This window comes from Miniopterus natalensis, chromosome 8 (genome assembly GCF_054644295.1).
Source record: "Miniopterus natalensis isolate mMinNat1 chromosome 8, mMinNat1.hap1, whole genome shotgun sequence".
Taxonomy (NCBI): domain Eukaryota; kingdom Metazoa; phylum Chordata; class Mammalia; order Chiroptera; family Miniopteridae; genus Miniopterus; species Miniopterus natalensis.
Window position 1 is genome coordinate 7,974,167 of NC_142088.1, and position 15,075 is coordinate 7,989,241.

The 15,075-nt window shown below is 43.0% G+C and overlaps 1 protein-coding gene across 1 annotated transcript in view; it reads left to right on the plus strand.

Moving 5' to 3' along the window:
• Positions 1-15,075, plus strand: part of DOCK10 (dedicator of cytokinesis 10) — a 203,265-nt gene that overhangs the window by 137,182 nt on the left and 51,008 nt on the right. Inside the window, exons 15-24 of the mRNA XM_087819559.1 lie at positions 2,022-2,144; positions 4,610-4,689; positions 6,465-6,652; positions 7,105-7,170; positions 8,949-9,041; positions 11,255-11,375; positions 11,568-11,689; positions 12,067-12,153; positions 14,080-14,172; positions 14,538-14,656. Of these exons, the coding sequence (XP_087675685.1) occupies positions 2,022-2,144; positions 4,610-4,689; positions 6,465-6,652; positions 7,105-7,170; positions 8,949-9,041; positions 11,255-11,375; positions 11,568-11,689; positions 12,067-12,153; positions 14,080-14,172; positions 14,538-14,656 (1,092 nt within the window). The remainder of the gene's footprint in view (positions 1-2,021; positions 2,145-4,609; positions 4,690-6,464; positions 6,653-7,104; positions 7,171-8,948; positions 9,042-11,254; positions 11,376-11,567; positions 11,690-12,066; positions 12,154-14,079; positions 14,173-14,537; positions 14,657-15,075) is intronic.

Genomic DNA, 15,075 nt, shown 5'->3' on the forward strand with positions numbered 1-15,075 from the left:
AATCAACCCTTACAAACACACCATGTTGTTAAATGGAACCCTCTCCATGCATATCACCCCCAGAATCATGGGCCCTAAATCCTTTCCAAAACTCTGTTTTATTTATTTTACTCTGTTTCATGTAACCTCCTAAATGGACCAGCACATGGCACTGGATCTTCTTTAAAATTAAATGAGACTGAAATAAAATTTTATTCTTGCATCTTTACACTTAGAGAAGGCACACAGGGCAACAGCATCCCCAACAAATGGCTGTTCAGCCTCTGTTTGAAACCTTCCAGTGACAAAAAGGCAAGTGCCTCCCACTGTGGTTCTTTGTCTTTCTGTGGTTCTGATGATTATATGTCATTTTCTCAAAAATATTTTTAAACTGCCTGACAATCACTTTTACTTTTTGTCTTCCATAGCCACACACACACACAAATATTCCCACTTCTTTCTATACATGGTGGCTATTCATGCTGTTTATGAACGAGGCTCTCAGGGACACCTAAGCTTCTTTCCCTTTATGCTAAACATCACGTTTTAGTCATATCAGGAGGTCATGACTCTGAGACCCTCGTCACATACTGATTATTCCTCAACTGCGGCAACTGGAACTAGGCCCCATGTCCCAGCCACCCTGAAACCATCTGTGTAAAGGAGTCAGCTGTGTTCTCCTGCCAGTTAGCGTATCTGTCGAGCAAGGACAGGGTGTGGCACTGTGAGCGGTACTTCTGGTGCTATCATTCTCTCTACAGTGTGTCCAATGTAAGTGAGCCGTTTCCAGGACAGAGCTGTGGGTAAGAGCAAAAATGGGTTATACAGCTCATGTCTATCCATATATTTGCAGTGGCTGGTTAATTTTAAAAAACTTTTCAAGCTCAGTTCGTCTCCTCCCATGTGGGAAATACATCATGTTTGTTTCAACATGATGTACACTTGAATAAAAGCCCTGTATTATATTTAAATAAAAATAATCTTCAAGTTAAATATTTTCATTCTGCTTCCTCAGTGTTATCTGATATGGGAGCTTTTTCCCCCTCACTTAGTACTTAACAGAGAAAAATGAGAGGGAAGATTGAAGGAGTCTAAAAATATCATTCTGATAAATTTCTGTCACATTTTCTACATTATTCAACATTAAAGCTCTATGATCAGATATCCATTTAAATGGCCATTTCAGCCTGAGCATTGAAATCGTTGGCTAATTTAAAGAGTAATAAAATAACCTAGTTAAGGTCCTTAAGCTAGGAAAAATAAAAATTCAGCATTTCTCTAACAGAGAGAAATCAATTATACATGCATCTCGTTATCTTTGGTGGGCAGAGTATGATGAATGAAAGAAAAATGGACATAAGCTGAGCTGTGTGTACCAGCTTGTCAGCAAGCGTTGCCTGACATGACTGTATTATTTGGATGAAAACAATTTATATATTTTAACTAAATCTATATAGTTCCAATGAATTGGATCAAAGGAAATAAATCACTTAGGTTCATGATAGTCTCATTATTTAATACAAAATTCTGACTCATGTTCTCCATTTTATATTTGTCTCTGTCTTAAAATGTAGGACTTGGGCATATTTATCGCCATGAAAATGTTTCCAGAGTCTGGTCCTCTGTCCCCACATTCATAATCTTACCCCTTTTCTTATACTTGTAAAACCTAATGTCACCACCCAGACTAAAGTGGCCCTGGCTTGCTCAGGCAACAGTGAAAACAGAAAAACATGTTTCTTTCCTTTCAACTTCCCTGATATTCCAAGTTTTGATATGTTACTAAATTATAACTAAATGTAGTTGTAATATGGGCTGCTGTCACGTTAGATACTGAGTTGAAAATAAAAAGTTAAATATAAATATAGTGTCTAAATGAAACTTGGGTCTAAGAAGTTTTCTTGTATTTTTATTTTGTAAGATTTTTATAATGGAAGTTTTTCCGTTAAAAGTAAGAAATTAAATCATTTTAATCACCTTAGAAACACAACTCTGTAAACAGTATCCAAATACCAACCTAAATAAATATTCTTTTCTTTCAGATCAGTATTTAAGGACAACCAGGGAAACGTGGACAGAGACTCAAGATTTTCACCATTATATAGACAAGAAAGTAGCAAGATTTCAACTGAGGACCTCCTTAAACTAGTGTCAGATTATAGAAGGTAGGATTTGGGGGGTACTCTTGAAATTAACATAAATCAGCTCCGTTGCTACTATTGATTTGTAATTTGTGCATAAACAATACTTGATTACCTCATTCTCAAATGTCCAAGTTCCTCCAGCAGGCAGATGCTCTGTAGATGCCCAAATGACACTCACAAGAGTATATTGGCCAGAATTACATGGAAGGCGTGTGGAACATTAAACTATGTCGGTTATTTATCGCTGTGTAACAAATCACCCCAAAACTTAATGACTTACGATAACAATGTCACTTATTTTACTCCTGGGTCCATAATTTGAGCATAGCTGGAAGAGGGGCATCAGCTGGGTGAGGTCAACTGGAGCCAGAGGATCCCCTTGTAAGGTGGCTCATGTAATGACTGCCAGGCTGCTGCTGGCTGCTGAGGGCTCAGTGGAGCTATACGCTGGAGACTGGTTCTAATCCATGGGACTCTCTCCATGAGCTGCTATGGTTTCCATGGCTGGGTTCTAAGAGCAAGTGCCCCAGGGGACAGGAAATGATAGCTGCCCGTTTCTTAAGATTGGAGCCGAGAAAGTGCCACAGTGCCATTTCTGCCATAATGTACTCTCAAGCAGTCACAGAGCCTAGCTTCAAACAGAGGGGACATGGACACCACTAAATGGGAGGAGTGATGAGGAATTTTAGAACCATGTTTTGAAGCTTCACAGAGCAATGCATTGCTGTGAATATAATAATTTATAATATTTCTGTCATTCAAATGTTTTTGGAGAAAATAATGGAAGTTAGTGCTAAAAAAGGAAAAATATAAAAGCTTGTGAGTCCCTGGATACACACAGGATTCTTGTACCCTTTGCCCCTTTCCCAAATGTTAACTTTCTGCTTCTCCCACCTAAGAATCAACAGTCTGCCATCAATTAATTTTGTATACCCCAAACAAAAATAATGTATTACTATGAAACATGCGTGATTAATATTTTCTGTATCTTCAACAGAGAATGTGTTTCTATTTGACTATAAGGGATGTTTGCCCAATGTTTATGTTGTCGTTCTAGAGAGTAGTGAAATCTTAGAAAGAAAAAAATAAAAGTGAGAAGTAAAACCCTGGAGGAAGCCCTGAGCCAACAGGACTTCTTTGTGATGCTCCTTACATGGGGAGACACCCCTTGACGGAAATCCAAAGTGCTTTTTCTCTACACTTTCTTGCCAGTGTACTAAAGCATGCAAAGTTGTCATGCTGAGAAGGGAATGGTCAAAAGATTTGGGGGCAATCTGATATAAACAGGAGAAGACAGCACTCTCACAAAGCCGGTGTCATCAGTACATAGCAAAGGAAGTTTTCACTATGGCAGTTAGAGGGCATCCAGAATAGCCAGTGCCACACTGGTGAGGCCTTAAATTATTTCATAGACACCTCACACCTCTGGCATTTATTCTCAGTACTGCGCTGATAAATGTTTACCAACTGACCCTCTAGGGGGGAAAATGATCTGTACCAATGGCCAGTTTCTCTGGTGTAAGTTCTCCCACCATTGCTGATGTCAAGCTACCAGTGGGGCTTCACCAAAGACATTTCCACATTATTTACATTCCTTACAGACAGAGGTAAATAACCTCAAGATTATGGATAACCCTATCATGTAGTAATTAGTGAGTGATGAATTCTGAGTAGTACTTATTACCTTGGGCTTAAATATAATTTGTTTACTGGTAAGTTTATATCACTTCATTTTTCCTAATGCAAGTTGTGTTTAACAATTGGCAGGCAAAATAACTGAAAATGTAACTAGCAGCTCTTGCAGGCTGGAAAGAGCCAGCTCTGGCTTACCTCCGAAATTGTCCCAGCTGTCAAAGTGGGCTTCCTGAAAGGGGGACACTCGGAGCTGCTGTCAGCCAGCTCACTTTGCTGTAAAGGAAGCTTCTAGTAGAGAGCGAAAGAAATGCAAGGACTCGAGAGTCAGGATTTACGAGTCAGAGCAAGTGGAGAGCGGGGACAGGCAGGACGGGAGTGTCCCCGTGCATTACAGCAGGAAGGCAGGAGAGCCGAGCGGGGACAGGCCCCGTGTCCCCCTCGGTCGCTGGGGAGAGGGGAGCAGACTTGTCCACGTAGCGCAGGGAGCGGAGACCAGCGCCGCTCTCACAGCTTCTCGAGACGCCCGAAAGAGAATCACCGAAACCAGTCCAAATCCCTGTGCTTTTCATACGTTTACTGTTATACTTGTTTGGTCATTTATGTAACTGTTATCAGAAGTAGGTGCAAATCAATTTAAAATGGTCTTCAAGGTATCTGCAACTTGACCCCTCCCTGATTTTTATTTTTAGTGCCAGTATCACATAAATTTTAGTTTTTCAAAATCAAACTAGCTAGGTTAGGGCCCTACTGTGGCCCCTGATCAAAGCTACGAATTAGAGTTGACCGCTTTTGTTGTTGACAACTAGAATAATTCAGTGTGTGTGTGTGTGTGTGTGTGTGTGTGTTCACAGGGCCGACCGAATTAGCAAAATGCAGACCATCCCTGGAAGCCTGGACATTGCCGTTGACAACATTCCCTTGGAGCATCCAAGTATGATGATGACGTCATAGCTGCCTGTAGTGTTTTGAATATTGTGGGCTATTGTGGTTAGTTGGTTAGATGGTTGGTTGGTTACAAAGGTTTGTTTGGGTTTTCCTTTTCTCAAAGTTTGAGATAAATGGAATTCATTACCTTACAGAAATTTGGGGCTTCCTATTTATTTGTTAAGATAAGTATAGTAGGACAGGAGCTATATTGAAGGTAGCCTAATACTTTACCAGCAGGCACCATGCACACAGCAGGGTTTTAAATTAATACTCAAAACCCTGAAGGCTGGCAAACGTGGAAAGTGAGGTTCAGACACATTGATAAGCTAATAAGCCATAATGGGAGAATCTGTGCTCTATCCAGTTCTTCAGACTCAAAATACACGGCCGGCTCTGCTGCACTGTGCTGTCAGAGTTGCTCCGAGCACCATGCAGAGCCCCCCAGCGGCCATGCAGCGACCAGAGCTAGAATATTTTAGACTGTTATTACGCAGAAAGCATGCATCTTTTTCAGACTGTGGGCAAAAGTCCTATTTATGTCAGTGACTATTTGAATTTCAGAAGGAGCTTTGACAAATGAGAGTTTCAGACTTTATTTCTTAAGCGGTGAGATCAGTTTATTTTGTTCCATTATTTCTGATTATGCCTGTTAGTGACTTTCTCAGTGATGCAAAGAATGAATCAGGAATCCTAAAATTAACTACAAACGGTGGGATGGCTGCCACAGGATATCTGAAGCACCATTAGCACTGAAGTTTTTATTCTTATCATTTTTCCACAAATCATCTTAATATGAACTAAAATGAGGATTCTAGCTTAAGCCATGCTCTAAATCACTTTTACATTGATTGGTGTGAAAAAGCCAAAGACATACTAAGCCATTTCCTCTCCCTGCTATGAGGGGTGCAGCTTTTATTACCTATGGGAAAGAAAAATCACAAAAGAGAGAGCTAAAATATTCTCTTTGTGAGGACTGTGGGGCATTAGAGAAATCCAAACAAATAATAAAAATATTATCATTGATTTTTTGAAAAAACAAACCTGTAATCCGATTCCCAAGCCTGTTCAGCTAATCGTTTTGACTTTTTGAACACAAGAAGGTTCCAGACAGGATAAAGGAAGGTAGAAGGTCTTACTGTCTTTCAGTACCACAGCTCCAGCCTCCAAACTATTTAGTGACAGAAGTTTTGACTCATAAATTCCTCGTGGTCTTTTTTTTTTTTTTTGGCTGTACTTTCAAGGTTATATTTTAAGAGATTGTAAAAACTGAAGAGAAAAATAAAGTGTATCTAATATTGCAGAGGGGTTTCAGGTCTATGCTGTGAAATCACTTTGTAGGGAAAAAATACTATTAATCCATTTGGTACTTTCAGGAACAGACCCATTGGACAAAGCTTTGTTCTGACATATATCCATGTCTGTGTTATTTTTAGTGTTTTCCTAAAGGGCAGTGGGTTCATCCTTACCTTATACCTGATATGTTATAAGGATTAGTAGCTAAAATTTACTTTTTACATCAAGCTTAATACAAAAAAGAAAATAATTATAAATCCATCCAAAAGATTGACCAGTTTTTAAGATATCCATTTTGCTATTAAATATATAGTTTGATGGTCTATCCTGCCTAATACCTACAAATTTCCCACGCTAGCATACTTTAACATAAATTGGTATGAATGGTGTTTCTATTTTGAGAGGATTAATTTTAAAATGCGTTAAGCGTTGTGCACTTCAGAAAATCACATGAAATGACAAACCCTTATTTTCTGATTTTTAAAGACTGTGTAACACCGTCCTTTATCCCTGTCAAGCCTTTCAATGTGGCAGCTCAGCCAGAGCCCACAGTGGAGGTGGAAGAGTTTGTTCATGACTCGACCAAGTACTGCCGGCCTTACAGAGAGTACAAAAATCAAGTTTACATCTACCCCAAGCACCTCAAGTACGACAGCCAGAAGTGTTTCAGCAAGGTATGGGAGGCCCCTGAGGGCACAGCCTCTCTTCACTCTTTTCAGACCACATCACCACGGTCTCTTGAACGTTCAAATACAAACTCCTAGAGTTCATCCCTTCAGAAAAGAAAATGACTGGAAGAAAACGTTTAATAAAGGGCGGTGATGAGTGTCCCCTTAAAAGTGCTTAAGGGCGCACGGTTGTGGAACACAATGACCTTTCTAAATCAGCCCTGAATAATATCATTCTAGACTTGTTTTAGTTTCTTAAGATATTCTGAAGATACCAGACCTCTCCACTTCTGATAGGAGCTTTGTCTTCGCTTTTAAATAATCTCTCCAAATCTTCCTATTTCTGAGCACTAGGGATGTCATGAGAAAGCATTGGGGGTTGTACATTTTTTGGATTTAATTAGAAGCTACTTATTGCAGGCCATTACAATTTCCCTTTTCCCTCGCTGTAATTTCAGGCCCGAAATATAACCGTGTGCATTGAGTTCAGAAATTCCGATGAGGAAGGCGCCAGGCCCGTGAAGGTAGGCCAGGCCCACGCGGGCACAGCGTCCCGGGGGACAGCAGGCGCACGGGGTCTCCCTGCCACCGAGGGCCTTTTCATTAGAGTGGGGATGAGAGAGGCGCAATTCGACACATTTGTGCTAATTTCCTAACACCTACTTGATTGGGTGGCCATCGCTCACTAGAGCGCTGAGAAATGCCAGGCTTGTGGCTCTGCTTAGCTTTTCATGATGCAGAAAAAGAAAAACATTCCAGTGTGAAATAAACACGCAGTTTCCCCCCTCGAAGACTGTGCTGTCTTCAAAGATTAACCTGCCTCTCGACGGAGCAGGTGTGATTTAAGGTGCCACCTCCCCGCTGGCCTTCGTGTGGCCCCTGCAGACGGCTGCTGCGCGCTGGCCTACTGGCCGATGCAGTGGCCTGGGCCATGCTCATGTGTATGGAAGGGGTGTGGGGCCCGAGGGGCGGGGACACGGCTCTGGGACGTTGGTCCGCTTGTCGGTCACATGATTTAATAAGATCAATAAATCGATGAGCTTTGTATGAACTGTGCTGTTTTAACCAATAAAGCTGCACCTGGATGGCAATTTTCAGAGTTCATATTTGATATAAACTGTTTTTATTTGGGGGGGTTTCAAACATAAAATAACCTATATAAATAGAGAGGAAAATTGTTTCTAGTTGGCCGGTGGCCACATCTTTCCAGTTTCAGTGAATCAGGAGTGAGACAGTGAAGGGCAGAGCCAGTTGCTAAGTAGCCCCCACAGATACCTGAGAGCCCACCGGGCAGCCGTTGTGTTCTCTGGGTCGAGAAGGTCCGTAGCGTTGCTCAGAAGAACAGTCAGCAATCTGAGTGAGGGAATGAATCGCAGAGCGGAGTCTTGAGCCACTGTCGCATCCACAGGTTCCAAGTTCCACAACAGCATTAGCATCAGGAGAGAAAAATAAAGTGGAGTGGGGTAGCCAAGCAAACAGGCAGCAACCAGATGGCAGGCTCCCCGGGCCCGCTGGAGCAGCGCTCATGCGGGAAATTCTAGGAAAGAGGGACAGTCGCAGGCGTGTGGGCCCGTTTCACTGCAGCCTGAAGCCTCCCATGGGTGCGGCGGACACCAGAAGAAGCACCCTGAGCCTTGGGCTAAGGGAGCGTTTAATCTGCATGACCAGAAAGTGCCCTGTCACCTCCCCTGGCTGATTAGGGCCTGGGATCGGATGGTAACTCAGCCTGGTGGAGCCTGGACCCAGCTCTATCCCTCCTGCTCAGCAGTCCTGGCTGGGGCCTGGCATGTCAGGGGCTGGGGTCCAGCAAAGCCTCGTGGTCACCCAACTGATTGCCTCAAACTCTAGGCCAGTGCTGGATACCACAGGCCCCTTCAAGAGGCCACCCTGCAGGAATCAGAATGGAACCAATGAGATCTTATTTCCTAGTCAGCAAAGGTTAGGTGATGAACTGATTTGGGTGTTCAGAATTGATGTAATATTTACACGATGAATTAAAGCCTTCTAATTGTTCTTCAGCAGAGCCCAATGTATAATAAATACAGGGCAGCAGGTCAAAAGACTTCAAGGTTACTTAGATGTCAGCTAAGCCTGGCAAGTCGCCACAAAATTCATCTAGGTCCCAGGATCGGTAACTGAAGAGTTGTGGCCTTTTTTGTGCTCAGGGTTGATTTCAGATGCTCTTAATTATTCGACTCAGAACTTTTTTTTCACATTTATCTTTACATTTTCTTTTTTATATTTATTTTATTTCATTTTACTTTTTCCACCATGTTTTATTGACTCATAACTTTTAAAACAGTGTATTTATGGAAAACCTGGAGGGCCCCTCTTCACCTCAGCCGCCTACACAGCTGTTCTGCACCATTCCCAGAATCCGGATTTCTCAGACGAGGTAAGGGCCAGGCCTCTGCTAACCCCAGAAGCTCCTAAAACGATGGGTGAGTGGGCCAGAGAATGCCCAACGGTAAACATTCACTCTAAACTGCACCCCAGACTGAGAACCTGCCTTGGCAGACATTTTACTTAACCGAGATTTAGAAATTTAAATTAATTGACAGTTGCTCCAAAAGTACATTGCAAATTCTATTAATTCAGCACAGAATTATCTTTTTAAAATGTGATGTGTTTTGGTATCATTCTTTTCAAGTGAAACTAATTTAGTTTCTTCTATTTCTCTGGTCACTATAATAACGATTGTGTTAGATAGCTCTCACCAAGTCGTTTCCATATCATAATGAAAAGAACAAAGAATACATAGAGTACGAGCCTACACTATTACTTATAACCTGTGTGAACTTGAGTGACCTTGGACCCTCTCATCTCTAAACATGGCATGGAACAAGACCTGCCCGGGCCAACACTCAAGGCTCTCTTATTACATGGGTAAAAAGAGGAAATTCCTTCTACTGCATTGTTAATCATGGTATATTCTAAACTGTATATTGCCTTTTTTTTAACCAGGTTAGCATGCCGATATATAAAGCATCTGTAAGCTTGCAAACCATTACATTTCCGGACTCTTCAAACTTTATTGTGCATCAGAATCACCTGAAAGGCTTGTTAAAATGCAGATTATTGGAAACCAGCCCAGATTTTTGGATTCCGTATGTCCAGAATGGGGCCTGAGAATTTGCATTTCTAACAAGTTTCTAGGTGATGCTGATGCTACTAGTAGTTCCAGGGACAACACCTTGATAATCAGTGTATTCAATTCTTTCCTGAACAATGTGAAAATAAATTAGGTCAATAGATAGATGCGCAGAGAGTCTAATAAATAAGCTGGTAGATCATTCCCATGGCTCTCTATCACCTTATTACTTGATTTGACTATTCTGGGAACTACTGAGCTGCTGATGCCGAGTGGAATGCAGCTCACCTGCAGGGGACCCTGCAGTTCCAGTGTGAGGTGATGATCGGAAGACGTGGTCCTTCTCTTGGAAGACCCCATTTCTGGCGAGGCCACAGGCTCAGTGACTCAGAGTCCGCTAACATATCTCCCCTTGGCTCCTACCTCTCTTTTGTCCCCTCACAAGACCATTGGAGGGTTTAAATGGCAACATATGTGACAGAGATTTAGAAACTGCAAAGCACTATAAGCGTGGAGGGTTTCAAAACACTTATTTCCAGGAACACGTCATACGCTCCTCATTAAGTATATTCTCAGCCTACATCAGTTTTGTTTTATATTTATTCAGAAGCATTATAACTGTAGCATGGCCTCTTCATAAAATGATTTATTGCTTATTTACCACGATATATATTCTCATACACTATAGTACATATATTTTTTTGTTATTTTTTTGAACAGGATAAGCTCCATGTTTAAGTTACATTATTTATTACTGCCACATTGCTCAGCAATGTGCCTGTGATTGCCTGGGGATCTTGTTATAATTCAGATTCTGGTTCCATATGCCTTGGGTAGTGTCTAATACTCTGCATTTCTAATGAGCTCCCAAGAGATGCTCATACAACTGATCTATGCACACCCACTGGGAGGCAAAGAATTCCTGTTCTCTCATTTTGTGTCCCTTGACAATAGGTCCTCAGTCTGTGCCCTGTTCACATTCTACACTTACATCCGTATATGTGCATGTGTGTGGATTTAATCCTTACTAGAGTAGCGTGAATTGTCTAACGAGACATACCAGATATTCTAAATTACCATCATTCACCACAATGAAGAAGTCAGAATATCGACATCTTTTTTTTTTTTTAAATGTATCTTTATTGATTTCAGAGAGAGGAAAGGAGAGGGAGAGAGAGAGATAGACACATCAATGATGAGAGAGTCATTGATCAGCTGCCTTCTGCACGCCCCCGACTAGAGATCGAACCTGCAACACGGGCATGTGCCCTGACCGGGAATCGAACCCTGATCACCTAGATCCTAGGTCGATGCTCAACCACTGAGCCACGCCCGGCCAGGCAGAATTTCTACATCTTAACATGAGAACTGATTGAGAGTTAAATCAGTATTTCTTACACTAACTATTAAACATAGGCCTAGATTTCAGTTAAATAATTTTTTTAAGAATTTTGTCTTGCTCTGACCCTGGGCAAATGATTTTAATCTCAGTCCAGCTATTATCTATTTGGTTGCAGGTGAAAATTGAGCTACCAACACAACTCCATGAGAAGCACCACATCCTGTTTTCTTTCTTTCACGTCACTTGCGACATAAATGCGAAAGCTCACGCCAAGAAGGAAGCTCTGGAAACCTCGGGTACTGACGGGAGCAGCCTGAGAGAACTTTATGTGTCATCTGTTGGGCTGGGGTTGGAGAGTATTTTACAAGCTCTAATTTATTCCATCTTTTCAGTGAAGTTTTGTATTCATAAATAATAAGTAACTTTATTTTTCCTGCTCACCGTGGAAGTTTGTGCTCACAAGTTTTCTTTGTTGTTTCTCTGCACAGTGGGATATGCGTGGCTTCCTCTGATGAAACACGATCAGATCGTTTCTCAAGAGCACAACATCCCAATAGCTACAACCCTGCCTCCTAATTACTTAAGCTTTCAAGATTCTGCAAGTGGAAAGGTATTGAATGATGTATAATTTAAGAGAGAAAAAACACACTTGAGCCAAATGGCATGAGGTTATCTTCTTTCTGTCGTTTAAATGAACCCGGCCGTGTAGTTGTGCATCCATTGTAATTATGAATCAAGAGCGCCTACAATATTTCAAATGTCTTGTTTACTTTCTAGCCAGTAGAAATGATCTATTAGCCGTGGTCCCCTGATACCACATTGGTCTCATTCACCAGTATTGCCAGATGTATTTGCATCTTTTACTTTCTATCTCTATAGTAATGTAAGATAAGTGGATCAGGATGGCGAAGGAACATACACTAAATAACCTATTTGTCTGCTCGCTCTCAAATCACCATGGTGACAGTAATGAACTCTTTTTTGCAGCATGGCGGGAGTGACATGAAATGGGTTGATGGTGGAAAGCCTCTTTTCAAAGTATCGACATTTGTTGTGTCAACAGTGAACACTCAGGTGAGCACGTCTGAAAGGCCTGCATCTTCCCCAGCACGTGCAATGGTAAGGTGTCTCCTGTATTTACCGGAGGAGACTCACCATCTCGCAGCGTGTCAGGAGAGCTGGTGATTGGGAAGGAAGACCGTTTGTGCATAATTATGTGCCCCTCCCAGGGAAGACAGAGTGTCCTAATCTGTAGAATTCCAGGCACCAAAATACCTGAGTGTATTTATCAAAATGACACTGTCCTCGGAAGATGGTTCGCTTCCACTGACAACACCCAAGTGTTAAAAATGTGAAATGTTAAACAGAAAGACGTTGGACCTTTACTTCAGGGCCAAGTCTACTCCCCAATGCCCGGCCAAGGCTCCCCTAATAGGAAGGCCGTGAGGTCGACGTTTGACAACTGCCTCGGCCAGTTTCTGGTTCAGTGACCGTGGAGTCACTTCACTCCCACATTCCCTGTTTCCTCATAGGGAAAATTGTAACAATAAAATCTCTCTGCCCAAGGGTGTGGTGATGATCCAAGTGAGAAGCTACATGTGAAAATATCTCAAGAACTGCAAAGGGCGCTACTGATGGAACTATGACCGTTGTCAAATGACCACGGCCCACCCCTCCCACTGCGAGGCATATTTTACTGCAGTGTGAGGGCATTTGTGGCACCAATTATAAACCACAGAGCAAATCATCCCGAGTACCTAGAACTCCTTTCCTAAACTCTCTGTGTGTCTGCTTTGTGATGTCTGCTTCATGCTGCTTTAAATCTAGCACACACGCGGTTGCTAAGAAAAATGAAATAATTCAGGAACCACGCACAGACTGGATAGAAATTCTTCTCAGTAACCACTGGTGACTCAGGACAGATTTAATCTTCTTTCCCAATCCTATACCCATATCTCTTTAAACCTATCTTCTCTCTTTCAACCCATCTCCTCTCTGATGCCATCAGCGCTGGTCAAGTCCCACGAATGGCCATCCTCCGCCAAATGCCGCTCTGTGCACCGCAGAGCTCTCCGCGCGCTGTTTCTCGATTGCCGGCCCTCCCGGGTCTCTGTGACTCACCACTGCTCCCCTTTCTCTGCACGCACTCCCGCGCCCACACGCTCTGCGAGTGCATGCCTGGTGTCCAAATTCACTCTTCTTTTTTTTTTTTTTTTTTTAAATGTATCTTTATTGATTTCAGAGAGAGGAAAGGAGAGGGAGAGAGAGAGACAGAAACATCAATGAGAGAGTCATTGATCAAGCCCGTAACCCGGGCATGTGCCCTGACCGGGAATCGAACCCCGATCGCCTGGATCCCAGGTCGACACTCAACCGCTGAGCCATGCCCAGCCGGGCCAAATTTACTCTCTTCTAAGGACAGCCATTATATTGGACTGAAGCCGCCCAGACTGCCTCTTTTTCACTTAATTACCTCCAAACACGGTCATACCCTGCAGTACTCAGAGTTAGGACATCAATCTATGGATTCGGGGGACACAACTCAGCCCTCAACGAAGGGCGACAGTCAGTGCCATCTCACGGCATTAGTGCGCGCTTCCTAATTGTTTATTAGCTCGGGCATTGAAGTCTGCAAAGGAACATGTAAGAAAAATTGGTAGAAGTCTGTAAAGAAGCAGGACCACGAAGATGAAAGAAGGCAGTTAAAAAGTAAAAATAAAAAGCCAAGATAGTAGGCCAAGGGAAGTAATTCCATTCCCCAGCCGCCGCCCGGGCCAGGGGGAAGACAGGCCTGCAGGCGGGGAGCGGGCGGGGAGCGGGCGGGGAGCGGGCGGGAGCGGCTTGCAGTCCGCCCGGCTCGGGCCTCCCCGTGCCCGCCAGGAGCCACCTGCACTTCGAGGCATCGGTCCCTTGGCCGTGCTCACCCCCCCCCCCCCGTCACCGTGATTGTCACACAGCTGGCATGCCCTCGGAGGTGAACACTTACTTTTGCTGTTTCAGGACCCGTATGTGAACGCATTTTTCCGAGAGTGCCAGAAAAGAGAGAAAGATATGTCTCAGTCACCCACCTCGAGTTTCGTGCGCTCCTGCAAGGTAACGTGACAAGCAAGTGGTCTCTGTGGCCTTCGGGGGAGACAGGAGCAAAAGGGACCTTTGTAACTGTCACTGACTAGCAAACTAAGAGGTCACCATCGCTAGAGGTTTTTAAATGCCTGACCAGCTCAGAGAGTCAATGATTGTCTTTCACAGTCCCTTCATAGTTTCTCTTTGTGGGCTCATAAACAAGCAAAGGGCGGTGTTTCAAAATAAACATGACTGGAAATTAAAACCGGTTGATTTTAAATCAGCGTTTTAAATTACCACCCTCGCACGTGACCCCCAAAGCCAGATGCAGGGGAGCTCCGGTGTTCATGCTCTCAGTGTAATCAGGCCCTTTTGTTTCCCTCGATTTGCAACAGAACTTACTGAATGTGGAAAAGATCCATGCAATCATGAGTTTTCTGCCTATAATCCTGAACCAGCTCTTCAAGGTTTTGGTCCAGAACGAAGAAGATGAAATAAGTACAACTGTGACCAGGTACCCATAACGCGACCTTAGAGATGCTCTCATCTGTGGTTACACAGGACTGTGTTGCAACCCAGCCACCTAGTTGCGTATGCTTGCCTTTCGTTGGAAAGTATATCTCAAATTTAAGTATTTCTCACCCTTGACCTCTTACCTTCTAATCATCTATTGTTATTAGGCTTCTTTCTTAACTTTTCTTTGTGACTTTTAATTAAGCTGCTTGTTTTGAGATAATTATAGATCTGTGTGGGGTTTTAAGAAATAATGCAGAGAGATTCCCATGCTCCTTTTACCCAGTTTACCCCAAAGGCAGCATCTTGCAAAACTGTCGAACATCAGCACTACCAGGACACTGACATTGACAGACTCGGGATACAGAACATTACATCAGAGCAGGGACCCCGCCTGTTGCCCTGCTATAGTCACAACTA